Below are 25,029 nucleotides of genomic sequence, written 5' to 3' on the forward strand. Positions count from 1 at the left end.
CACTGAGAATGATATTTGTCTTTTTATTGGTGTGCACATCCAGTAGGTATCAATTACAAATGAAATACATACTGTAAAGTATAACGGAAAGAGAAAATTTAATACAGCATCATACAAGTTAGTCTCTGGACAGTTTGTTCTGACAACTTTCTCTGTTTTCTTACATAGCCCAGAAAGACATGAGTTTTCTAATGAGTGTGGTACAAAGTGACCTAGGGGACAGGAACTTTCCCTAGAATAATTCTCTCTGAAATGTCAAGATGTAATTTAATAGAGGATTTTCATATTTAATGATGTTATATGTAATAACCAAACCTCTTTTTCGCCACATGAGGAATTAAATTCAAAGTTCTCACATGTGCAAGTGTGACAAAAGACGACAGTCCGAGTCAGGAAGAAAATGAAGGATACAGTATCGCAAAGCTGTGAAGTTTGGGAAAAATAACAGGTCGCGTTGGTGTTTGATGAAAAACCTGAAATCTGGAATAACAGACTGATCCAAAAAAAAAAGAAATCTGACTGGAAAGCAGGTGAATGGAGGTAAAAAAAAAATGTATTATTTATACAGAAAGTACAGGTTGCTAAATATTAGCCTATGGATTTTAAACTCTGGATTTATGTCCTGAACAGCACCTTCTATAGTTAAATAGGTATACCAGCAAATTAAGCCTGTTTCTCCCCCTTTTTAATTTCCACAAAATCGTCCCTTTCACACTGAAGAGAGGACAATCTCAGTAGTTAAATGTTCAAAAACTTTACAGTAAGGGACTTGAAAATCCTCAAAGACCACTGGTTTCATGAAGGGAAAGCCCTGACCCTTCCCAAAAATCAGCAAAAATGATCTATGATAGTTTTTAAATAGGACGTTTCAAAGAGTTGGGAGGTTTTGTTTTCTTAACAACGGTTCTCAAGTGAGCTGATGGATGGTATCACAGACTAAGGGCTGAGATGCAATCTATGTATTTTTTTCCCCTCTCTTTTGCTTTTACAATCATCAATAAAAATCTAACCAACAAGCTGGATTTTAAAAAGGCAATTTACAGTATAAGCTGCTTCACAAAATTTATACCAGCGCTGCATAGTTGTAGAAATGCTCTGACTGATGAGCTTCACATATGACATTTCTGAAGAGCCATATTGTGTAATACTTTATATTTCATGGTGTCTAAAGCCCCAGGTCATTTATTCACAGTGACAACAACAACAACAACACCCAAAAAAACGTCGATCAAGCGATCTCAAAGTCATGAATTATTTTTCTCATCATTACTGATAACAAAGCAACTGACTGGTTGACTGTTAACATCATCTCTTACCGACCGAGGCACAGAATGGTGTTAAACAAAAGTGGGACACTACGTGTCTCTTTTTTGCAGTTTGACACTGAACGTCTCAGTCCATTCATACAACAGCTTCGGGGGGGTCAACAACGAGTGGCCTCTCTTGTCTCGCCGTCACTGTTCAGAGAAAAACGGAGGTCGCACAGTATGTCCAAGACCAGAGGAGATGCGATCAGAGGCTGGAATGCTAAAAGACACAGGAAAGAAACGGAACAGAAACTGCAAGTCCATAAAACAGAGGACCCTGAAATCTGGGTAAAAAATTAAAAAAAAAAAGCTTGTATGTTGTAATGGATGAAACTCCAGCCTCATCTGCTGCATCACTTTACCTCCGCTCCAGTCAAGGCTGCACTTTATGGTCTTTGTCCACGTGGCTCCGCATGTGTTCGGGCAGCTCCTGCAGGGAGAACAAAAACGCCAGACTGAGGAACTTCTTCCCCTAGAGAGCGGCAGCTTTCAGGGCTCAGTGTTCGCGCCTGGTGCGAGGACCTCCACGTTTATGACAAAGCAGTTAGTGAGATGATCAACTTAGTTACGACTAGAGGACATATGGCGTCGCCAATTCGCTAATGGAAATCATTAGTTAAATAGGGGCCCGGGTCATTACCTGCCGTACTGACTGCTGTGTGGCGAAAAAAGTGTGGCAGCCTCTCCAGCGACATTTGACCGTGTGGTGATTCGGGCTGGTGTGATCTCTAACAAGGTGCTGCACAAGATGCTCCGCCATGCCGAAAATTAGAGAGCAGTTCTGCCACTGGACAAGAGACAAATGTAAGGACAATATAAATTTTTCCATTTTACTGAAAAAATAAAGCTTCTCCTTTAAGATTCACTCGCTGTATAACGAAGCTGAGTCCTTACCCAGCAGCAGTAGTTCTTCATCAAGTTGAGCTTCACTGCTTGAACGCTGCCATCATAACAGCCTGTGTAGATCTGCACAGGACAGAAACAATGCAAATACGGGAAAAAGAGGCCACGCTGTTAAAATGACCATAAGCATTCAGCAGTCCTTCGTAAAAAGGAACCTCTGTCGCTCAGGTTCAAACGATTATGGTTAGTCCAGTTTCGGTCCACTTACCACACTCCTATGGACGGCCATGCACATCACCATATCACTGTGGCCCCCGTACACCTGCAGGCGGTCATGGGACTAGGGAGAAGACAGATCATTCCACATTTTAAGATCTTTTCATAAAGTTATCAAGATTGAATATAAGAGAAATAAAAAAAATTCAATTCAAAAAACAGACCTGATTAATCGTTTCTGATGCTACAAATGGAAACTATGGGAGGTCTAATTATAATTAGCAAAGCAAAACATGCTTGTTTTGTGTGCTCTACACTGGATGGTGATACAGTGTGAACTGAAGGGAAGAGTTTCACATGTTGATATTTGCTTCATTTGATTTGAGGACTTAAGTTGAGAGAATTCAACCCGAGTAAAGCCAGTTGAACTGCTTCAGTAATCAGCCCATCAAATGGCTGATGTAAAAATTGAGTCATAAATACCTGTAGCTCATAAACTCGAACCAGCTTGTCCAGACAGGCTGTCACCATCACTTTCCCCAGGATGACAATGGATGTGACGGCATGACCGTGGCCCTTGTAGATACGAACCAACTCGCCCGTCTGCACGTAGCGATGGAAGATAAACGTTACGGTTGAAGGCACAAGCATGAAGGATAAACAGCAGAAACCCACTAAAAACAAACCGAGATGGGCACTGGCATTAATGGAAATTTAATGACATTTTTTCTCTGATCAGGATTTATTCAGTTTTACTAGTAAATATAAAAACAGACACACAAAAAAAAGGACAAGATGATAAAAAAAATATATATATACTTTAGGATTATCAGTCTAAATAATATCAACATTTTCATGGCACAGCATGTTGATCATCTAGCAAATCCCTGCAGGTTCCTGACCCTTGATACTCATGCATCACATATAGTCCGGGGGAATTTTTTTTTAACACTTACATGGATGTTGTGGGCATGAACAGATGTGTCACTGGAGCCGCTGAAGACCAGGTCGTTCACCACCTGAAATCAACGAGGGAAGTATAATTCAGTGCTCCTGACGCAGTCATCATTTCTCTACTGATTAAGAGTCTCTTTAGTCTCCTTATCTCAACTAAAACTATTAAACATAAAAACTATTTAAGCGTGAAGACCCGCTTCTCTTCCCCCACCTTCATACAGAGTACAGTTTTGGTGTGACCCTCCAGTGAGCGCAGCAGCAGGCCGCTCTTGGCGTCCCGCACGCTGATGGTGCTGTCGTAGGAGCCGACCAGCAGCACCCGGCGGGCGCCCTCCTGCGCCGTACCCAGACAGCTCGCCCCTCGTGGGCCGTGGCACTCAAAAACATCCAGCTGCCTCAGAGTCTGATGAGAGAGACGAAGTTACAGAAAATGCGACTGAGGGCGAGAGGGAATGATCCCGCTGACGTTTTTAAGCGGCTGTCGGAAAGATTACTCCGGCCGGAGAAGATGAAGGCGAGACCTGCAGTATGCTCATGATCTGACTAAAATAAACCCAGTTAAGATGGCTGAGCTACCGCATATGAGGGTTCTAATGTCAAAGCACAATAAATACCAACCACTCACGGTACTGAATTAATGACTCATTTCTCCTGTATGAAAATAACCCGCTAACACTCACCTTTAAATCGTAGCTAGCAACTGATCCGTTGGCGAGCCCGGCATACAAAGTATTCCAGGCTATGTGCAAGCACAGCACTCTGTCTGGTAAAGAGATCTGCTCCAGACACTTCTTTGACTAAAGTGGAGGGATGGGGTGGGGTTACACAAAAGAAAAAAGAAAAAGAAAAGAAACTGAAAACATCAAAAAATGCAAAACACAAGTTAAGAGGCGGTACTAAGCTTACAGGTACGAGTGTATAGTTTAAAGTATAACGGTTAAAAGTAATTCAGCAAGTGAAGGATAACTACTGAAAAAGTATGTATTTAGCAAATCTCCTTCTTAAAGAACAAATGAATAATTTCCCCCAAAAGTACATGTCACATCAACCACCGTAATGATCGACTCCACAAGGATGGAACATGCACATCACAAGCGGACACATGTCTGAGGGGGGGGGGGGGTTGGCGCAGTGAGGCTTGGCCAGACGCTATGCACCTTTATGCTGTAACAGCGGATGGTCTGGTCACTTGATCCGGTGTAGAGGCGTGCCGGCATGTTCGGGAGGGATGACACCAGCAGGCAGTTGACTTTGTTCGTGTGACCCTCGAACACTGCTTGGCACTGCCTGTTCTGGATATGCAGAGACAAAATATATGGATTATTAGTGTTGGAAAAAAACAAAAACAGGGCATACATTTCACTCAGTACGAAATCACAACATTCAACCTGTATCGCGGTCACTGAAAGGACTGTATTGTGGCTCTGTCAGTGTGTTTGTATATGAGAGCAACACTAGGCATTAGGAAACTTAAAAATTAATTTGCAACTATGTTGTTAAATCGATTTATCGTTTGTCACTTTTTAAGCAAAAACAACAAATCTATTACTCAAGAAAATAATCGGCAGAGTAATCAAAAATGAAAATACTCGTCAGTTGTAGCCCTACTGAACAATTACTAGTTATAATCCGTAGAAACAGCAGCAGCATTTAAAACTATGGTTTAACAATGATATAAGGTTTTTGTTTTGTTTTTTTAACTGAAAAAGTCTCTGCAGTCCTGAATACGTGACAGATGTGCCGGAGAAAAAGCACAACTTGAATAAAAATGAGAAAACTCTTGCGCACTGTCTTGCTTACTGCTGGTATGTTCATTAATTTAAGAAAAAAAAAAAAAAAAACATGTCAGGGAAACATATATAATCCCGCACACTGTTCAAAGACTGGAAAAATTCATAGAGATGCCTGATGAAGGTCTGAGGGCCAAAACCTTGTGCTAATAAAATGAGCTGAAGTGATTGATGGTGTCATTTTCTTTAAAACACAGAAAAATATTTTATTGGCCTTCACTGGATTGGGACTCAACTGCTTTGTGTTGAGCAGTGCAAAAACGTTTTGGACCCGGAACAACTTACCGTCAGACTGTAGGCTCGTGCTGTGTTGTCCCCTGAACATGTGTACAACGAGCCCTCGTGGACTTGCAGGCCGTGGACGGGGCCGGCGTGATTCACAAACACTCCCGAGGATGGCTCTTCATCCTCAACCGACTCTGAAATCACAGTTACTAAGTTGATTTTGACATTTTTCTAACACTATCTGCCTTTGTACCTCCACTTAGATTCCTCACCTGCAGGAGCGCTGGCATCTCTGACTGGCAAAGGAAGCTGACATTTTCTGAAGGGGGTCAAAAGAAGAACATTGGTCACGTTTCACATTGACCTATCTGAATCTGCGGATGAAGCATCCCTGTAATGTTCGGGGCTCTATACCCGACACTGTCCCGAGGATGGATCTCACCTGATATCGTCATTTTGCTGAGACGTCTGTGTGCTTGCAGAACTGAACTCCACACGGACATTTGAGACAGTCCCGGGCGAGTCCTCACTGTCTGATTCGTCAATGTCAATAACCACCGGGTTAGAGGGCTCCATCATTTTAACAGAGTCATCGCTCTCGTTCCCGTCAACGTGGTCTGCTGCTGCAGCAGATGCATTTTGACCTCTTTCGGGGACAGGCTCCTCTGCCGTGGACTCTCTTCCTTTAACTTGTTCTTTGCCAAGATTTCCTCCCGCTTCTTCCTCAGAATCACTTTCAGCCGGCTGTGCTTCTTCCTTTGCTAACCTCCTTGTCCTCACACACCCCTCCCTCGTCTGTCGCTCCCGCCGCCTGGCCGATGACGATTCAGGGGAAAGAAGCGTGCTCGCCGACGTCGAGGCGGCAGCAGCAGTTGTCGGCGCGGCCAAGTGTGTTGGTCTGAGCAGCAGCGGGGGGAGCAGGTCAGGGGGAAACAGGGGCACAGGTTGGTTCAGAGGTGCATAAGGTGCAAAGGGTGCGTCGGTGTCTGAGGAGGCAAACCGACTGGCCCGTCCAGCCGTGGGTGGATGACAGATTTCTTGCTTTACTGACTTGGCTGACAGAGCGAGCGCGGTTGGGTGAGGTTGGGCGGTAGATGGCGCCGGGGTTGTGGCAGGTGTTTGCTGGTTGGGGGGAGTCGTGAACGCACTAGAGGAAGGAAGGGGGGAGTGTCTTGGTTGCACGGCAGCGGCGGCGGCTCCTGCTGATGAGGCGGTGGCTTTCTCTGCTACATTAGATGCTCCCGAGTACCCTTCTGGAAAAGATTAAGAAACTACTATTTGTCGCCTCCGAGACCATTGTGAGCACAAGGTTTCCATGTCAGTGTAAACTGTACCTTGCATCTCCTGCAGGATCTCAATCCGCTTGGCTCTAAGACCGTTGACCTCAGCGGTAAACTGGAACAGCAGAAGAGACACTTAATGTAAACCAATGAATGGAAATCTAAGGAAAACAGAAAAATGTATCATTTGACGTTTTCTTCATTAGTGGTGGTACCTGCTGTCTCAGCAGCAGTAGTCTCTGGACTTCGGTGTAGGCAGCTTGCAGGGTGTTGCGAGCCTGGACCAGAGACTTGTCCAAATCCTGCAGCGAGTGGCTCAGCTCGTCCTCCCTCAGAGACACCGCCAACAGCCGGGCCATCTGATCCTGGCCTACAAGTGAACAATAGGCTGGCTTCGATTGGACGACATTTGGAAATATTCGCATACGTTACTGGGAAGTTGAGCTGGCGGTGGTCTGGTCGTCATGACAACACAGCTTTAAGTGTCTCAAAATGTTAAAAAATGAATTGCCACACACTGGACACTGGAGTAACGCCTGCTCACTGACTCCAAACCATAATTTAAACATTTCCACCCCAGTGTTATCTTTTATCAGTTTAAAATAGGGTTTTTGTCAGTTCAAATATGGTTTTGACAAAACGAAGAACTGTGTGGGATCAGGATGTCGTCTAAATACATTTCTGGTTGGGAGTCAGTGTGCAGGCGTTATTCTTTTCATTGATGCTGTTTTCCATTAGCCTTGCACTTACATGTGATGTAGGTTACGATTACGCATAAAAGTACACTTGTTTTTATTTTGGTATTGGTAATTGTGTTAGTAATAGTAATAGTAGCAGTCTTATTAACGATAATATACACAAAATGTCAGATTTACCCCTGTTTGATTTTGTTCTCTTCTTTTTTCCACTTGGCTCCTTTTCAGAAATGCCATCATCCTGTAAAGATACACGATAAATTAACGAAAACAATAAAAACTTAGTGGGAAACTGGAAGTTTCCAACTTTGCGCTGAAGTCAACGATCTACTACTCACCGTGTTGTGTCTCCTTTTGTCGGCGCTACTGCTCTCTCTCAAACCTCCACTCTCACCCCCCAAGTTTGGTTCCGCTTTCACAGAGGTCGCCGGTGCTGTGTGACTGCTCCCACCCAGCTGTGCCCTACCAGGCTCCTGCAGCTGATCATCTGACTGCACCTCCCTGTTGGGGTCAATATCCGTCGTGTCCTGGGGTGGAGGAGGTAAGGTCGAGTGCGGTCCCGAAGGACTGTCTGGGATCGACTCCCAGTGGAAGCCCTCGGACAGAGGCAGGTCACCGTCCTGTGGTTGTGTTGAGCTGTCTTGGTTGGTCGGAGGCTTCGCCAACTCGATCCCAAACCTGTAAAAACACATAATGACAACCAACAGCAAATAAAAAATTTTTTTTAAAAACCCTGGCGAATAGAAGGTAAATCTAAACCCCTCTTGTGATGTTGACTTCCTCACCTGGGCATGCCTTGCACCTTGTCCTGCTTATTCTTTTTCATCTCATTGTACATCTCCCTCCAGCTCATCTTACCCCTGGCCCCTGATACAGTGAGCAACTTGTTCAGGGTTGGTTTGAGTCCCCCCTCCTTCCCCCCCTGAGTTTTGCCTGGTTCGTGGGCAATTCGAACCCTGTGGCCGCTGTTCAGGTGGGGCTCAGTGGACGTGGTCTTGCCCGTACAGTGGCTGGGTGAAGTCCGGCTGCCGAGGGCCCCCTGAGATTCTCTTTCCCAGCTGTTTGACAGTCCCTCTGCAACCGCTAATCTCTTCTCACAGTGCTGAGCTGCTTCTTGTGTCATTTTGAAAGTTGTCTGTTTTGGCTGAACAGGAGCAATAGCGGAAGGACAAACACCAGAATGGGCTGCAGGTGCAGGGGTGCTGACCTGCGGAGGTTGCACGGACGTAATTACAGCACCTGACGGCTGCTCTTTCTCGGTTCCAGCCTGTCGTGTGGTGCTACGATCAGCCACCCGGACACGTGCCTCACTGCTCTGCTTCCTGGCTTCCCGATCTGCTCTACATGGCTCCCTCACACCCAGCGCTCTTCTGATTTGCCTCAGCATCGCACTGACGTCGATATCCCATATGGGAGCCGCACTGACGGGGCCGTTTGCTGAAGCAGGATTAGAGGGACAATTTGAACCTTCTTGCACTGGCTGAGAAGATCCAGTAGACTCCTTCTGGCCTTGATCAAAGATGATGGCTCCATTGTACTGCCTGTTGTAATAGTCATACTGGCGGATGGCAGGCCATGACATTTGTTCTGGCATGTCAGTGGCGGCACCTTCTTGGGTGTTGTGTGGTCTTTTAACAAGTCTTTGTGTTTGGGAGTGATCCACTTTGAATTTGCTGCAGTGATTGTTGGCAGAAAAGTTGCCATCACACCTCATCTGCTGAGTTGATTGGTTGAACTGGTCTGGAACACAAGCCTGATGCCAGGTTCTACCATCAGGCTCTCCTGACAAACCAGCCAATCTTCCACTTTGATTCTGCATTGTTATTTCTCTCCGGTGAGGAGCTCTTTGCAGACTGAACACTTTGTTCTCCTTGTTTTTGACAACAGCATTGTTGCGTCCTTTCTGGTGGGTTTCCTGCAACTGTTTCAATGTCCTTGTGTTCACCTTTTTGGAAATTTCCAGCTTCAGTACCCTGGATGCCGTTATGTTTTTTCGGAGGGCTCCCTGTTGCATTTCTGCACGCATCTGACCAGCTATCTGCTTCAGTTTCTTTTTTTTCTTTCCCCTTTGTTTCCTCCTGTGATGGAAACAAACACAGTCGTTCAAACGCAGTGCTTCAAAGCAACACAATATTACATTTTATTGAAAAAAGGCTGCAAAAACTAATATAATTTTGACTCAATAACAGATAAACAGGTGAAATTCGTACTCCTCTTTCTTTAGTGTCTTGTTTCTCTCCAGGATTCGGCTGATGGTCTCTCTGCTCAGAGTCTTATGCAAAGAAAGGGGCTTTACATGTTTAGACATCAAGCTCTTCAACTTGGCTTTGTGTTGAGCGGTAGAGATGTGCTGGGCATACTCATATAAACCCATGGAGGACGCCCTGCACGCCTGGCATTCATGAAACGAATCCCTGTTCATTAAAAGGACACAAAAACAGTCACACTTCTGACGGAAATAAGTTGATGTCGAAATCTCTGCTTTAAGCTCTAGCAACTGATTTTAGATTAAAACAAAAAAGTAGTGCCCATGAGAGTTTTGTGGTCAAAACATATTATTTTATCTCCGAATGGCAGGGACATGCTCTGGCTGGGTAACATTTCAAAATTTTTTGATACTAGTGCCGATGTGACCCTCCCCGAGATTCTGTACAATACCACAACGATATTTTTGATGCCTCGCATGAGGGAATATAAACGTGCTTTTCGACAAACTCATTTCTGTTGTTACCCTTCTTCAAATGTTAAAGGACACGCACACAGTGAAAAAGTATTGAGATTTGAGACCCAGCTGTAGGGAATACTCCTGAAGAATGCAACCTCGACATGTGTTGTGCACGCAGTGCCGTCCTTCTTTTCTCTCACAGTTTTCTCAGATCATACTTTGCCTCAGGCCAAAATGTCCCACCAAGTGCACTATGTAGGTTTTACTATGCCGGTGTATTTTCGCGTCCCTTGTGGAGAATAAGTCCTGAAAAGAAAGCAGATAAAAGATTTGTGTACTTGACAAATATTACTCACTGGCCCAGCACTGTCTCCAGCTCTCGGTGATGCAGCATACTGTGCATGTGTTCCTGTGCTTCCTGTAGTTAAAAGACATGTTGTCCAGATTACAGACCATTTGTGAAGGTTCCGTGTTCAAAAATCACACATGCAAGTATCTTGGCAAAGTTAGAGCCACTTACATGTTTCAAATGCCACCTGCGACACAAAATGCAGTAGGTATTTTTGGACTTCTCGGGGGATTTGGGGTTCTTGTGGCCCTTTTTCTTCACAGGGGTTTTATTCGCTTTCGCCTGCGAGGTTTGAACCTTTGCCATTTCTGTGAAACAGGAGCAGAAGATCACGGCACCGATATGTAAACAAAGCGGCGCACTAGCGTTGCAAACAAGTCCAATCTTTCAACCGCATCATGTCGTCGCGGAATAAAGCTCGGTAGCGAACAGAGTGCGCTACTGGCGGCATTTGCGTTACAACCAATAAGACACTGCAAACATCCAGCCCGAACTTGTAGCAGCAGCAGCACAACGTGGTCAAAACTAGCCTGCGCTCGCTGAGTGGTTGACTCAACCGCTGCAGATTTTAACGTTGCCCTGCGTTACAGTATACACAAGCCGCTGGGCAAAAGCTAGCGGCATTCAGTTACGGTCTTAACTGATAAGACTGGACAAAATATTAGGTTTGAACTGCAAGCAGATCATAACTACCGGATCAAACTTCACATGGCTACATGACGCCACTGCTGTTAAACCTCCATGTTTCACGACGTATATTACGTCAGGTGTGCGTCGCCCAATCGTATGGCGGCGGCCTGGTTTTCGTAGATCTCCAAAACATGGGAGGCGAGCGGGCGGTGGATTTTGCAACGACGTCCGGTGGGCCGAGGATGTTTTATAGCTCTAATGAGCCCGCGGGGACAACAGTTCCGTGCGGAAGAGGAGGCTTTTGCTAAAAAAAAAAAAAAAAAAAAAAAAGAAAAAAGAAGAAGAAGAAAAAGGGGGAAAAAAACTATCGTTTTGTTCGCTGTTTACAGTGTGTTATCGTTTACTGACTTTACAATAGGCTAAACATTAAAATGTGCAATGGCTGTGTACAAAAAGAATACCCGGACCGGGTAGGTTGCTGCCACTGAGAGAGCTGCTACTTGGTTTGAAGCACAAACGCTAACTTACTACTAGATGCATAGCTACTAACTTGGCTTTAAGGTTAGCTACGGTATTTTATCTGGAGTCAGTGATACTCTGGCATAACGCTTAAAGTGTGAAGTTCCCGATGTCTTTGGAGAAATAAAATGAGTTAAATGTGATTTTCATCTTGGCGTGCACGTAACTGTCAGTACATTTTTGTTTTATATCTCTTGTTCTCCTCTTTTATATTTCTTGTGTCGGCATGCCACTCTTGGAGTTTTGCTTTGCAAGCGTGCAGGACTTTCCTATCAGTGGTTTTCTGTTTGTAGTTTGTCACAATGTAACTGTTTCAGTATTAACTTGCCTTTTAAAAGATGTAACCCCTACAGTGTTTCACAGTACCGGTCCCACCACCAGCACTATCTCTGCTGGTCTTTTACTCTGCTGGTTTTTTACTTGTACTGTGGTGGAAGTTAATTAATCACATTAAGTCAAGAGGAAAGGAAAGGAAGTTTTGTTTGTATAGTACCTTCAGTCAGAGGTAAACCCAATCTCCTTTATGTTAAAGTATTGGAATAGTATTCTATTTGAGTACAATTATGTTTTTTTTCCCCATTTCATGGTACTTAATACACCTAGTTAGCAGTTTATTAGGCATGCCCAGCTAAAATTAATGCAGTGTAATACAACAGTCCTGGAATAAATCGACCCTTCGTGATGGTTATAGAGTTCAGTTTGTGTTGAAACTGTTTTAGAGAGGTGTTGATTCAGCTCTGTGGTCATTTTAGAGGGCTGCGGTTTATGCTGTTGTTGAACTGTGTTGCCTTATACTGTAGACAGGTGTTTCTATTATTTTTTTTTAAACTAAAATAAGTTTTTTTCCTTTGATTCCCTGCTCAGGGGAACACCTGTCTGGAAGATGGCTCCTACCTGATGAACTACCTGGGCTGCGCCAGCTGCCATCAGAGGGACTTTGTGCTGATCAGTAATAAAGCCACAGAGGATGATGATGGAGAGGAGATTGTCACATATGACCGTTAGTCATTCTTCTTGACCCCCAGCTAGAAAAGACAACCAGTGGATTACAGCACTGACACATTTACCAACAACTTTTCATTCTAGGAGGGTAGAACCACCAGATCATACACTGTGGACAACCTGGTTTGAAAGATTAAATATTACTTGTTTCACGTGCAATAAGTTTGAGACGTATTAAGTCCTCCTCAGACAGATATCACAGCTTGCAAAAAGTTTTTGTAGCCAGCTAAGAGTCATTCTATTCCTGATTTATGAGTTCTGATGCACTCTTCCTTCCAGATCACTTCAAGTTCTGAGATATTTTTAGGCTCTCTTGCACACATAACATGTAAGAATCTACCCGCGGCATGCTACACGGCATGGTGGTTAGCACTGTTGCCTCACAGCCAGAAGTTTCTGGGTTTCGAAGCTGCCGAACGACTAGAGTCTTTCTTTGTGAAGTTTGGGTGTTCTACCCATGCCTGTGAGGGTTTCCACCGGGTTCTCCGGTTGTCTCCCATAGTCCAAAAACATGCAGGTTAGGTTAACTGGGGACTCTAAATTGCCCATAGGTGTAAATGTGAGCGTGAATATTTGTTTGTCTCTATATGTCAGCCCTGTGACAGACTGGAAACCCGTCCATGGTGTACCCTGCCTCTCGCCCAATGTCAGCTGGGACTGGATCCAGCCTGGTCCATAAAAATGGTTTTCCCAGTTTGGTTTGGAAGAACTTAACTGGTCTGCACAGAGCCCTGGCTGTAACTCCATTCAACACTCTTGGGATCAACTGGAACACTGACTATGAGCCAGTTTTTATCGTCCAACATCACCAGTGCTCATGTAGATGGAACGGGAGCAAATCCCTGCAGCCATGTTCCAAAATCTTGTGAATAGCCTCTAAAGAAGAGCTGGCGGTTTTGAAAGGAGAAGTGCAGCAAACACACAAGGGTGTAAAGCGTCCACATAATCTTGGCCATATAGTTCATTGGGTTTCCTTCCAAAGTGAGACTAGATGAGATTTGTTCATAAGTCACCAGTATTTAGTAGATGTTGGACATAACCTCTCTACCGTTACAGCATGTTTAATAATATTTCACTAGTGTTCATTTGTCTTTCCAGATGTTTGTAAAAACTGTGACCACGTCATCGCCAGACATGAATATACTTTCTCCGTTGTTGATGAATATCAGGTAAGTAATGTTGTCTGGTTTGTTTACCATAACTAAATAGATTCTTATGTGAGGAAAATACTATAGATTTTAAGAGGGCTGAACTTGCTAGAGTATCTAATAGGACAGTATTCATGGTTAGTTGTTGCCACTGTATAATCTTTTATGTATATTAAGTCTGTTTTTTGTATTGTCCAGGAGTACACTATGCTCTGCATGCTGTGTGGAAAGGCAGAGGACTCCATCAGTGTGTTACCAGATGACCCCAGACAGTCCGCTCCTCTCTTCTAGACCTCAGAAGACACCAGACCTGCAGGCAGTCACTCACTTTTTAGATCGACTAACACCACAGTAGACATGCTTCTGTCTTCTCGCCTCAGGGTTTCAACCATTTTTATCGTCCATTCAAAATTTTATGCATATTCTTCATTGAGTTCGTGGCTGTTCATGAACTACTGTATTTGTATAGCAGTTGAACAGGAACTATAACTTACTAATGACAAATACAAACATTCTTTATGTCAACTGACTATGAACTGTAAATAAATGTTTTTTTTCACCAAGAGTTTTGCACATTTGACTTTTCCTTGTCTCAAAATGTCTGACGTTGCAAAGTCAGAATGACAAAATTGGGGAACCATCCATTCAGCTACAGAAATGACAAATTACAGCTTTTTTTAAATCCACAAATATCTATAATTTGTTTGGACAAAATGTTGAACTGTCAGGAATTTCTAAAAACAGAAGTATATTAATCTGCTCATAAGGTCAGTGGTTAGTTATTTTGCCAAATAGCTTGTCCCAAGATAGTCTGGCTCATAGCCACCAACTGTTTGGAGTATTTTGATTATGTTCAGCCTTGTGAGTCCAGAGATGCTACTGTGCATTTTAAATTTCAAGTTTATTCTCGACTGTGGAAACAGCAACAACGACTCTCACCACAATGTCAAGAATAAACTTTTGGTCTCAACTTTTGAGCCAACATAAACGAAAAGGAAGTCTTTAAATTGCTAAGAAAAAAGTTTCAAATTGAACATCTACAGTACATTTCCACAACAACTTAGCAAACTGAGAAAGACTGTGTGACACAGCTGACCGCCAAGGGACCTGTTTGTGAGACTGTCTGTGCTAAGTTGATTGTTATAGTGTCAACATCTGGCCATTTGTTAGTGTTTCACTTTCCTGTGCAGCAGTCAAACTACATAACCTAACAGTATCTGTCATACTGGACCCCTCATACAAAGTACATCCAGTTACTCATAATCATAAACACTGTTAAACCAGGTTAATGTAGAAAAAGTGGAGTCAATGTAGCAAGAAAGCCCACAAGTTAATTCATCTTGCCTTTATTTAAAGGAGTTTAGAGCTTATCCCTGTTGAAATACAATCTGTCTATGTTCACAGTTTCTTCAACTTTCCGTTCAGCTGCTGAACTGCTGCTAAGACATTTCCTTCTTCCATATTTTAAATCTCAGTGGGCACAACAGATGGAGGAATCTTCATTTCATTGTGGTTTCACTGCGGTTGTCATCTGCCCCCCCCCCCACTCCAGTCACCAGCTAATCAGCAGTCTTTCTTGTGCTTACGGGGGATGTCTGTTGCTGAAAGCAGCTGCCTCAACAGAATTTGACAAGTGACTGTTCTCTGGGGACGTGTCACAGTCTGGGGCTGTGTGACTTGGGTTTCGTAAAGTCTACCTCAATATCTGAGCACATTGAGTCACTGTTTTACTGTCTATGCCCATTTATCTGATCACTGACAGCGCTGCTGGGCTTGGCACTCTTCCTTCGGTAGAAACTAGTTCTAGGGAAAACACAGCAATGAATGTGGATCATTCAGGGTAACTGGGAAACTGTTTCTGGAAAGAGATGTTGCTGCTGAATTTTGTTAATGTCAGTTTGCACAGCTGTGAGTGCCACAAACCAGATTCCATTCAGTTGTGTTGAGGTTGTGGCCGAAATCTCAGACAGGTATCTTAACATTGGCAGATAAAAGAAAAAAATGTCAGCATAGCTAGATCCTGCTCTGGGGTGAGTGAGGAAACAGTAAGGAAATTTAAGGGAGTTGACCCTTAAATCATGATTAACTACATGTGTAGCCAGGATCTGGCGTTTATTCAGTGTACTTATTTTAATGTTTTTAAATTGTGATTTAAAAAATAAAATGCGACAACCATCAGACATGATGAAAAGGTTCTTTTTTTTTTAATCAGGTTTTGAGAAATGAAACCGCACGTCGTCGCTGGTCAATATTACGATGCATTCTGATCAGAAGCAGTTCAATAAAAATACAGATGTTTTAACTGATTGTACAAATGAATAAAAAAAAAACATTTGCAATGGTACTCATGCACTTTTACAATACTTAAAATTGAGTGCACTTACATTTACATTCTAATATGCGGATGTCTTTTTTCTAGAAAAGTAAAAGCACACTACTACACTGATATGCCAAAATGAGCAATTCATTGTCACATAACATAATTGACCTCACAGTTTTACAGGAGTGAGGTCAATATGGGGCCGCATGCCCTGCTTCTGTACATGAATGCTGATGTTGGTATACTGCTTGTGGCGTTATGTACTATTAGTGTTCTTAATGTGAGTACATGGTTTCTATTAGCGTATACCATTTTCCTAATGGTACATATCTACAGTTAGCATCATTTTTACATCCCTCAAGTATTAAACATTATATTTTTGGTCTCTTATTAGGCCTATATGGAGTGTTCAGAGAGGAGTGAAATGAGAGGTAAGAGTTGGCAATCTCAAGGTTTTCTCCACCTTTTTGTTTCAACTGCAGCAAGCAACATCGTCAAGTATTTTGAGAGAGACATCCAACGAATAAATAAATAAATACAATTTATGATACATTTTACATTACATACAGTACATTCCCTTGAGTAAATACTGTATTTACACATGCTATCAGGGACTGGTTGTGAGAAAGCCTCTCGCTACAGTTGCACAATCCGGATCAGTCTTTTGTGTCAAATACAGTCATCGATTCACTTTCCCAGGACCTTTGCCCTCCTGGATCAGGCCCCATCCCCTGGAGCCGTGGCCCCACAGGCCCTGCACACCGGACCCATCTTGAGGGTGAGCATGCCGAGGAGGAGGGGAGCCGGAGAAGCTAGAGGGAGAGCGGCTGCGTCCCTGTAGAGCCCCGCCCTCGCGGAGCTCCTGGCGGGAAGGGGAGGAGCTTAGCGAGCGTTGCAGGGAGGAGGAGGAGCTGCGAGGCCGAGAAGGAGGGCTGAAGAGCATCCCGCTGCGGTCCTGCATCAGCTGCGTCAGACTGGCCAGGAAGTCTGCATCACTAGTGCTGCTGGCACGCACTCTTAACCGCCGCCGTCTGGAGAACAGAACACAAGACGTCACGATTACGATGCTTACTGTAAAATGATTCATCCTCCATGCTCCTCTACAAATCTTCCTTTCTGTAAAGAGACATTAAAATTATTATCCTTAAAATATTCCTAAAATCAAACTCCATTTCGGATACTATTTATGGTCAGGATTTTGTAAGTATTTATTTCTATGTATTTAGATGCTTTAATTACTTCTCTGTATAGTAGTTTTCATTGTTAGTGGCAGAGTTATTCCCGTGCTGGGATCAAATTGTCAACCTAAGGACAAGGGGTTCACAGAAAACGATTCATGTGTGCAATCCAGCTTTACTGTTTGTAATTTTATCTCACTGATATCAGCCTCACTCTTTTTTCAAGGGAGTAATGGAACAAGAAGGAGCTGCCAGATTGAGCAGTTACAGTTTCAGGCCACAGGCTTCACACTTCAAACTTCTCAGCGAGGTAACCAGCTCCTATTACAGTGACCTGCTGTCATGCTCATGGCATTATGGACTGAGTGACTTCAACTGAAACATTATTATTAAACTGCACTTGGCGTTGCCACCAGTATCCACGGTTGTTGCCAAATTTATCCTCAGCTGAAATCTAAAGTATTATAACTTTAAACACCCATCATCTAATAAAAACTGACAAATGTACTCGTTCAACTTCTCTTCAAAAATCTGTATTGTTTTATAAATACCACGAATGTGCAAAGCTCTTACCTGCTGTCCACACATGGGCGGATGGGTGGTTTCCCAGGAGGTGGGCGAGGCAGAAACCTGCTTGTGAGTTGCTCGGGGACAAAGGTGGCACTCACAGGACGTGGGATCTTGCTTTTACTACCTGATGAGGAGGACAGAGAGAGAGGGTCTTCTCCTACACAGTCGGACCTGGAGCCTCGGTCTGAGGAGAGCCTGTCTCTCGGCAGAGCGCAGGGCAGGTTGTCACAGGACAGAGACGGAGAGGGTGAGTGGGTGGGGGACCCGGGGACCGGACTGCTCCAGCGATGACGCCTCTCCATGTTGAGGTCCCTGCTCGGAGAGTCCAGGGGGGCGCTGGGGTCTCGCACTGGGATTCGGCTCAGTCTTGGCGACGAGGGAGAGTCTCGTCGCCTGAGCAAAGCTGCAGGTGGAGAGGAGGAGACGGTGACGGTGCTCTCCATAGCGCCTCCTGCAGCGTCAGCTTGGGGCTGCTGATTTGGCTCTGAGGAGCGATCAGGCAGACCAGAATCACTCTCTGGGTCTCTGTCGTTGGTCAGATGAGCTGTGGGGCCCTTGGCTGGGCTTGGCACTGGAGCTGACTGCAATCTCCATCCTTCCTTTAAGATTTCCTCTGGGAGTCTGTCAGATTTACTCGACGGGGCCTCTAGTGGTATTGCATCGCTCTTCTCTTGTACAGGCGACGGTGGCGCACAGCTGGAGGACTGAGAAGTGTTTGATGATTGTTAGAGTGTTGTTGAACAAATTATACATAATGTGATATTATCTCTGATGGGTATAAAGAGCATTAAAAAAAAGCGTTACACAAAATTTTTGAAATATTACATACGAGGTATCCAGTCAATCATCTTAGTTTTATCTAAAACTTTGTAATACTTATCAATTTATAAGAGCATGTCTAAATATTCAAATAACATACATAAGTATATCGAAGTCGCAGAAGTGTTCAGAATCATGAAAAGTTATAACGTGCAACGTACAATACTCATATTGTACTGTGTATATTGTTATTGTCCATAAGCCTATATCCATATGTCAATGTATGGATATATGTCAACATCGTTTCATATAAATGTATATTGTATACATTTCTTATTCATAAGACACCACGAGTGAGGTTCTTTATATATTGTATATTTTATATTCTTAATTGTCACTTTATTGTACATTTTTATATTCGATTTTCCTGTTTTTAAATTGAAAGTGCCTTTCTACAAAAATTTCACTGACTAAATTCCTGTGGTTCTAGAGATGACGAAACACTTGAACTTGAACTCAATCTGCTGTTGAAGACCTCGTAATACGGTCAAAAGCCCCGGACGAGTACGCAAGTAGACCTTCAGTTGAGATTGCTTTTGTTAGATGGTATACATCCAAATTTAAAACATGTTTCTTTTCACAGTGCTGCTCTCAGTTAATGTACAACAAAATACTTCATCACCCCTACCTGGTCCATCTGAGGTCTTCCCATGATGACTGAGGGCATTTGTCCCAGCATGCCCGGTAGCCTCCTGTGGCCCAGTAACCACGTGCCAGGCATGGCCATCTGAGAGAGGACGGGGCTGCTCGGCACTGCAGTGGACTGGCAATCCTGCGGCTCGGATGAGCGGTTGTCAGTCTCGGCAGGTGTGTGGGTACTCGGCTTGTCCTCGTGCAGGGCTTCTGCTGGGGGTTTGCTTCCTCCAGAACCGCTGCCTTGCTCCAGCTCCAGCATCACCCACTCCTGAGAGTCTCCCTCTTGGGGCACAGGACTGAGATTTACAGCGACAAAGCCACTGCTTGCTGCGCCCTCTTCGGGGTCGGGAGTTGCTGTGCCAGATTGCTCTTCGTTGCAGGAAGGCGTCTGCTGTCCGTGTTCCCTCTCAGGGATGGATTTCTCTCCAACATGAGAAAGGACTGGACGCTGTTTGCCCAGGCTGAAATGAGAGTTTGTAAGAATTAAGGTGAGATTCTGCCTTTTTTTTAAAAAAATTAAGTTTTTTCTTGTTATAATTTCATGTCTAGCGAGTACTAACTAGGCCTCAAGGAAGCGTTCGATGGTGGGCTTGGGTTCGGGTGCGAGCCTCTTTTCAAACGCCAAGCTCTGACTGTGTCTCATCCGCCGGAGCAACGGTGCAGCCCGTTCCAAGAACATGGTTTCCGATCGCACCCGTCTAGGAGAACTCTGCATGGAGCCAGTGTTGGGACTCTGGTTCCCCTGGTTCTGACTGTGTTCATCCTCGCTCACCACCTGAGGATGAAGGCCCAAAAACTCAAATACTGCATTTGTATCCCCAGACATTTAGTTCTTCAAATAGGGAGGGAGGCAGTCCAAATCTTTTTTTCTTTACCAAAGTATCAGGAAACAGTGGGTTACAGTAGATGAGCTCCTAGCTAGTTTCTATTCAAGGCCAGGGGGAAAAGATGTTGTAATAGAAGTTAGTCAGGTCTTAGCCAGTATAACATAGGCAGAGTGACTGCAGCTCTAAATTTAGATTTATGTAAAAACTCCATTGTGATATATTCATGACTTTGTGGTAGTTTTGTGCAGGAACATTCACTGTGCAGAAAGAGAAGAAGTTACATAAGAAAAATATTAAAGCAATTGGTAGGAACATTCTACTGAGCTTCTACATTGCCCTGACCTTCCTGATCGTCTGCTGGGCGTGTTTATGGTTTCGGTTGCGGTCTATCTCTTCCCATACATCTCCACCATGGGTGGTCGGTGTGGGGATCGGGGGGCAGTTGTCAGCATCACTGAGGCGCTCCCCTTGCAGGACATCCTCGGTGTTCTCCCGCTGCAGCTCGCCTGGCAGCACTGAGGCGTTGGCCATGCTGTGGAGGAGAGGGAAGGTCACGCTGCAGCTCGTTTCCACAGCACAATTTAGAGCGGCGATTTCTCAGGGATCTCTGACTGTGCGGATTTCTAGTCTAAAAAAAGCTGCAGCTATATATTTGAACACGTGTCCAACAGTGTGTGAAGGAAGTTTGAATAGCGCAAGTGAAACTGCAACATTAAGCCTTAAGTGATTCAAAAACTAAACTGCTATACGTCAATAGTGATAGTGCTTTCTCTAGCTGTAAGCACCCCAAGTATGCTGGTGTAAGGCGAGTGAGCTGCTGAGCAGTGGTTGCGGCGGCAGTGATGGTCAGCATATCCTCTGAATCACATTTCTCCCAGTCATAAGGGTCATTCTCCAGCACGCTGTGGCTCTTCATAGCGGTCTCAAACACTGACATCAGGAGCTGTCGTGGACAAAAAAAAAAAAAAAAAAAAACAAAACACAGGCATCAGGATTTGACATCTGGAGAGTAATAAACAGTGCGTGCAAAACATGCCGAACTACAGATTGCTTACCTGATAGTCCGGCTTAGTGTAGTAGTCCAAGGTCATGATATGATCCAGGAAAGCACTGAACTCTGAGGGAAGGTGCTTCAGCATGAGTCGATGGTCATATGTCTCTTTAAGATTTCCTACTTGCTCCTGAGAGCAAACAGGGAAAAAAAAAAAAGAATCTGAGTGGACACAAACACACATGCTGTAAATTACAAATCAACAGTGTTAACAGTATCATAGAGGCACATACTTTGTCTTTAATTTTCCGCCAGGGAAGTTGACCAACCATGAATTCAACCAGCATGTAGAAGAGGGACCACAGGTCGTCATGACGACCCATTTCCTGCAGATTCAGATACACAAGGGTGAGCAGGCGCGTTAATTAAAAGTGAATGAAAAACAAGACTGCTATAAGAATGTGTCTTTGGTCCGTACTCACCTTATTCTTATGAGCATTGATTGAGGCATATCGCACAGTTCCTCTAAAGCCTGCCACAGGACGAGGCTGAAAAATATGGTCAAATGAAAAAGAGTTAGTGAAACACAAATAACACACTCTTTGTCCTTTACACCATGTTTACATATCTAGAAATAATTCATAGGCAACTGGATGTACTGTTTCAGTTTTAAACACATTTCAGTTCCTACTGCTGGGGAGTCATGAGGGTTGTTGGGATCACCTGAGTTGTTAAGGACACACAGCACTCCCTGGATAGTTGTTATTTTAGCATGACATGAAATGTAAATTCGCATGCCTGGCATTCAGGAAGCTGGTACAGAGTACTTACTGGACGGACTTCCTGGCTGGAGTTGGTAAACTGACGGGCCAAACCAAAATCAAGCATATAGCAGCATCTGCAGGTGCTGGCTAGTCTTCCCATTGCAAAGTTAGACTGGACGGGGATAAACACAGTGTTCTTTACAAATGAAACTTTCACTCAGTTAGCAAACACATAAACACACGATGACAACAAATTTACGTCAACTTACTGGTTTGATGTCACGGTGCAGGAAACCCACAGAATGGATGCTTTCAATGGCCTCTAAAATCTGCTTGCCAAGTCTCAAGGTCGTGGCGACGGAAAAGGTGCCGCGGGTCATGGTTCTGCGCAAATCTGCCAGATTCCTCCCCTGTAGGCACGAAATCAGTGTTGTACGTCACATTCATGATGCAGAGGGACGCGGTTTCCGAAGCAAATTTTATACTCGAATACCGTTGACAGGTAAAAATCCTACCTGGAGTTCCATCACCACATAGTTGAAGCGATCATTCCTGCCACAGCCCACAAAGCGACACACGTGGTCTTTGCCTGTCAAAGAAAGATATATTTATATATATCAGTAGGTAGATTGGTTGAACACTGCTGCTGGCCTTGTTGTTCGTAACAGACAAAACCTCTGTTCCCCTTATGTGAAGATTTCTCAGCACTTATCTTTATTGAGACTGTTACAGACACAAATATTAGATATAAATATGTGTATGCAAATTTGATGTCCTGGCTGTAATAGTATGCCGTAACTCTGATTATGTGAAATATCAAAACACTGCTGGAATATTTCAGCATTAATAGGCCACTGCTATTTACATTGTAAGACATGTATTCAAAGAGCATGGAAACTAATATACAAATGTGAATGCCATATGTTTAATTCAGAGTTTCTGCCTTGTTCACCAAATTAAATGTAAGACTTTTTAAGATGAATTTAACAACAGATAGAATGCAATTTAATACCTTTTTTTTAAGTTCAAACAGCTCAAAGAATGATGGAAAAAAAAAAAGTATGGACAATAAGGCCTACAATTATTTATTAAGACTATTAATTTATTTACATTTATGTCACATTGTTGTCTGTACTTACCAGCTGTATATAACAATTATTCCTAATAAAGCTAATCAATTAATGTGACCTGGACCCAGATAAACCGCAAAAATTTGATGATAGGATTAACAGATCAAAAAATAATTATTTCATTAAAGTTCTTCCTAAAATTGACTTTTGCTCATTATGAATTGATGAGCTTCCAAATGCTGTAGCCAGCAGTAACGCAGCGATAGTGCTGACAGAATCTCCATAAAAAAGGATTGAACACTTTGCCGCAGCACAATCCACTGTCACAGCAATCCTGCTTTTAGTTTAGATATAGAACATCTCCTGACAGCCTGCAATCGGATACAAATACATCTTACAACTAACACTGTAGGCAGGCAGGAAAAAAATTATTCGAGACCCTTCTGGTGCCTTCCTCTGGAGGAGGGAACTGGATTCAATGCTTTTACCCTGCTCTAGCAAGGCCATGATCTATTATATACACTGACAAAATGAGGCGAACCTGGGGGATACCAACTCAGCAAAACAAATTCTTGTCTGAAACCCTGTTACACAGTAATTCTCTGTTACTCTGTCACGGACGGGGCGACGGCATCACTCACCCTGAAGCTTCTTCAGCACAGCTACCTCCATCTTCAGCACCTGTTTGGGTTGCTGAGCGGACTCCACCTTCAAGGCAACAGTGGCCTGGCTCAACTGATCCAAAACCTCGTAGATCTCCCCAAACCCGCCTCCACCTATCTTCCTCACCTGGTGGTGGGGGATCATCCGAATTGTCAAACCAGAGCAGGGACGTGGAGAACTGTGATTTAACCATCAGTGTTTTGGTGAAAGGACACTCACCACTTTCCATCTGTCTCTGACCACGTCTGCCACTGACAGGATGTCTGTGTGCTCCCCTGCCCCACTCATCCCGAGTGCTCTCAGCTACAGCCTGCACCTGGCATCAGTGGCGCGGGCCCCTCGCTGAAAACAAGGGAGCAGATTTTAAAACACACTTCAGCTTTCCGTTTCACAGCGCCTGCGGCTGATGAGAAGAGGAAACGTTACTTGTTAGTGCCTGTACAGGGAATAACATTTAAAAGGTTAGCCACACCTCAAGCCTCCAAGCCCTCTCAGAAGACGCTAGCCAATTCTAGCTGGTGGTCGGGAAAGGGCAGCAGCTAGGCATCGTCCGGTTTGTCTTACTATGTGCCAAAACACCTCCATGACTAGCGCAGCGGCGATCACTGGTCATAACTTGAGAATAGCGGGTCGTTTGAGAGAATTAGCCGACGGGACGCTGAGCTCGCTGTCTGACCGTGTTCAACGCAGCGGCTCCGGTAGTCCTGTAAACAAGCTAACTAGCTCGTTAACCGTCGGGTAGCGAATCTCTCTTACCTCGTTTCGTTGCGCCAGTGCGATCCCTGTTAGCGTGTGAAACCCAAACGGCCCCCATGCCCCCGGCCCCGGCAGGTCATTCACGGCGGTCGTTTATTTCAGGAGTGAGGTAACGGTAACGGACCATAGCTGACGCTGGCTAAAGTTAGCCAGCTAGCGTGCTACTGGTTTGCGGAGCGATGCCCCGTGCTCAGGGCTCACAGCGGCGGCGGTGACGTCACAGCGTGGCAAGTCAGTCCCGATTGACCCGCAGACCCCCCCCCCCCGCAAAACCCCCGCATCCTCCGCGGCGCAGCACTGACCGAGAGGCGCTGTCACACATCTGACGGTGGCCAACTCTCGGAGCACGGGGGTCAGGGGCACTCACGGGGAACTACATGCGGCGCCGGTGACGCAGTGGACAGTGGGCGATACGGTAATGCTGCGTCACCGCTGGTCCCCGTGTCGCCGTTCGAACGGATCGATCGCGATCAGAGCCGCAGGGGCGTAGCGAGAGATTTCTGGTGCACGTCCCGCTTTCACCGCCACAGCCCAAGGGCACACATCGCCTCATTTTTTTTTTTTTTTTTTAAGTTTCCCATCGAGGATCTACACATTAGAAATGATAGTGAAAGTTCAATCTTGACCTTGAAACAGAAGAAGAAGAAAAAAAACTGCTGCAATTCTTACAAAAGGCGTAACACGGATATGATGCTATATTCACGCCTTATTGTTTACACCGTAATTATGAGCGCCTGAGTGGGGAAAAACTGTTTCCTTCAGCCGCTGATTTGTAATTCTGGGTTGAATTCCTGTCACAGACCCCCGTC

At 44.4% G+C, this 25,029-nt stretch overlaps 3 protein-coding genes across 6 annotated transcripts; 1 reads left to right on the forward strand and 2 right to left on the reverse strand.

Moving 5' to 3' along the window:
- Positions 1-9: 9 nt before the first annotated feature.
- znf106b (zinc finger protein 106b) lies at positions 10-11,077 on the reverse strand. 2 transcript variants are annotated; one of them, XM_040125143.1, is made up of 22 exons: positions 11,021-11,077; positions 10,499-10,635; positions 10,335-10,396; positions 9,524-9,727; positions 8,099-9,391; positions 7,652-7,991; positions 7,494-7,554; positions 6,834-6,988; positions 6,673-6,733; positions 5,781-6,591; positions 5,611-5,657; positions 5,399-5,532; positions 4,481-4,615; positions 4,004-4,120; positions 3,535-3,726; positions 3,323-3,385; positions 2,850-2,969; positions 2,419-2,490; positions 2,202-2,273; positions 1,948-2,094; positions 1,670-1,737; positions 10-1,527 (listed from the first exon to the last, which is right to left on the reverse strand). In XM_040125143.1, exons 2-21 carry the CDS (start codon positions 10,631-10,633, stop codon positions 1,681-1,683), a joined length of 4,278 nt encoding a protein of 1,425 aa, XP_039981077.1. In that variant the 5' UTR covers positions 10,634-10,635; positions 11,021-11,077; the 3' UTR covers positions 10-1,527; positions 1,670-1,680. The 2 variants fall into 2 exon arrangements, with proteins under 2 accessions (XP_039981077.1, XP_039981078.1); XM_040125144.1 differs by having other exon boundaries at positions 5,781-6,149; positions 6,180-6,591; positions 10,499-11,065.
- A 195-nt stretch (positions 11,078-11,272) lies between these two features.
- churc1 (churchill domain containing 1) lies at positions 11,273-14,191 on the forward strand. The gene is made up of 4 exons (XM_040125518.1): positions 11,273-11,427; positions 12,341-12,476; positions 13,577-13,647; positions 13,825-14,191. The coding sequence occupies exons 1-4, from the start codon at positions 11,389-11,391 to the stop codon at positions 13,915-13,917; spliced, it is 339 nt and encodes a 112-aa protein (XP_039981452.1). The 5' UTR covers positions 11,273-11,388; the 3' UTR covers positions 13,918-14,191.
- A 1,171-nt stretch (positions 14,192-15,362) lies between these two features.
- ttbk2b (tau tubulin kinase 2b) lies at positions 15,363-24,438 on the reverse strand. 3 transcript variants are annotated; one of them, XM_040126063.1, is made up of 16 exons: positions 24,221-24,438; positions 23,937-24,079; positions 23,684-23,806; positions 23,443-23,590; positions 22,247-22,320; positions 22,001-22,141; positions 21,799-21,903; positions 21,450-21,515; positions 21,261-21,353; positions 21,032-21,157; positions 20,762-20,919; positions 20,319-20,508; positions 19,710-19,924; positions 19,142-19,610; positions 17,698-18,398; positions 15,363-16,977 (listed from the first exon to the last, which is right to left on the reverse strand). In XM_040126063.1, the coding sequence occupies exons 3-16, from the start codon at positions 23,750-23,752 to the stop codon at positions 16,626-16,628; spliced, it is 2,907 nt and encodes a 968-aa protein (XP_039981997.1). In that variant the 5' UTR covers positions 23,753-23,806; positions 23,937-24,079; positions 24,221-24,438; the 3' UTR covers positions 15,363-16,625. The 3 variants fall into 3 exon arrangements, with proteins under 3 accessions (XP_039981997.1, XP_039981995.1, XP_039981996.1); XM_040126061.1 differs by lacking the exon at positions 23,937-24,079; XM_040126062.1 differs by having other exon boundaries at positions 23,937-24,438.
- Positions 24,439-25,029: the final 591 nt, after the last annotated feature.

The sequence above is a fragment of the Xiphias gladius genome, chromosome 4 (assembly GCF_016859285.1).
Source record: "Xiphias gladius isolate SHS-SW01 ecotype Sanya breed wild chromosome 4, ASM1685928v1, whole genome shotgun sequence".
Taxonomy (NCBI): Eukaryota; Metazoa; Chordata; class Actinopteri; order Istiophoriformes; family Xiphiidae; genus Xiphias; species Xiphias gladius.

Excerpts from the sequence above, each read along its gene's own strand:
- churc1 (XM_040125518.1), top strand. The coding sequence starts at position 11,389 with ATGTGCAATGGCTGTGTACAAAAAGAATACCCGGACCGG. Across the intron at positions 11,428-12,340 it reads AAAAAGAATACCCGGACCGG|GGGAACACCTGTCTGGAAGA; the intron begins GTAGGTTGCTGC and ends TTCCCTGCTCAG. Across the intron at positions 12,477-13,576 it reads GGAGATTGTCACATATGACC|ATGTTTGTAAAAACTGTGAC; the intron begins GTTAGTCATTCT and ends TTGTCTTTCCAG.
- znf106b (XM_040125143.1), bottom strand. The coding sequence starts at position 10,633 with ATGGCAAAGGTTCAAACCTCGCAGGCGAAAGCGAATAAAACCCCTGTG. Across the intron at positions 5,533-5,610 it reads AGATGCCAGCGCTCCTGCAG|AGTCGGTTGAGGATGAAGAG; the intron begins GTGAGGAATCTA and ends CTGTGATTTCAG. Across the intron at positions 2,970-3,322 it reads TTCATGCCCACAACATCCAT|ACGGGCGAGTTGGTTCGTAT; the intron begins GTAAGTGTTAAA and ends CGCTACGTGCAG.
- ttbk2b (XM_040126061.1), bottom strand. The coding sequence starts at position 23,752 with ATGAGTGGGGCAGGGGAGCACACAGACATCCTGTCAGTGGCAGACGTG. Across the intron at positions 21,158-21,260 it reads GGCGGAAAATTAAAGACAAA|GAGCAAGTAGGAAATCTTAA; the intron begins GTATGTGCCTCT and ends GTTTGCTCTCAG. Across the intron at positions 19,611-19,709 it reads GAACGCTTCCTTGAGGCCTA|CCTGGGCAAACAGCGTCCAG; the intron begins GTTAGTACTCGC and ends CTCTCATTTCAG.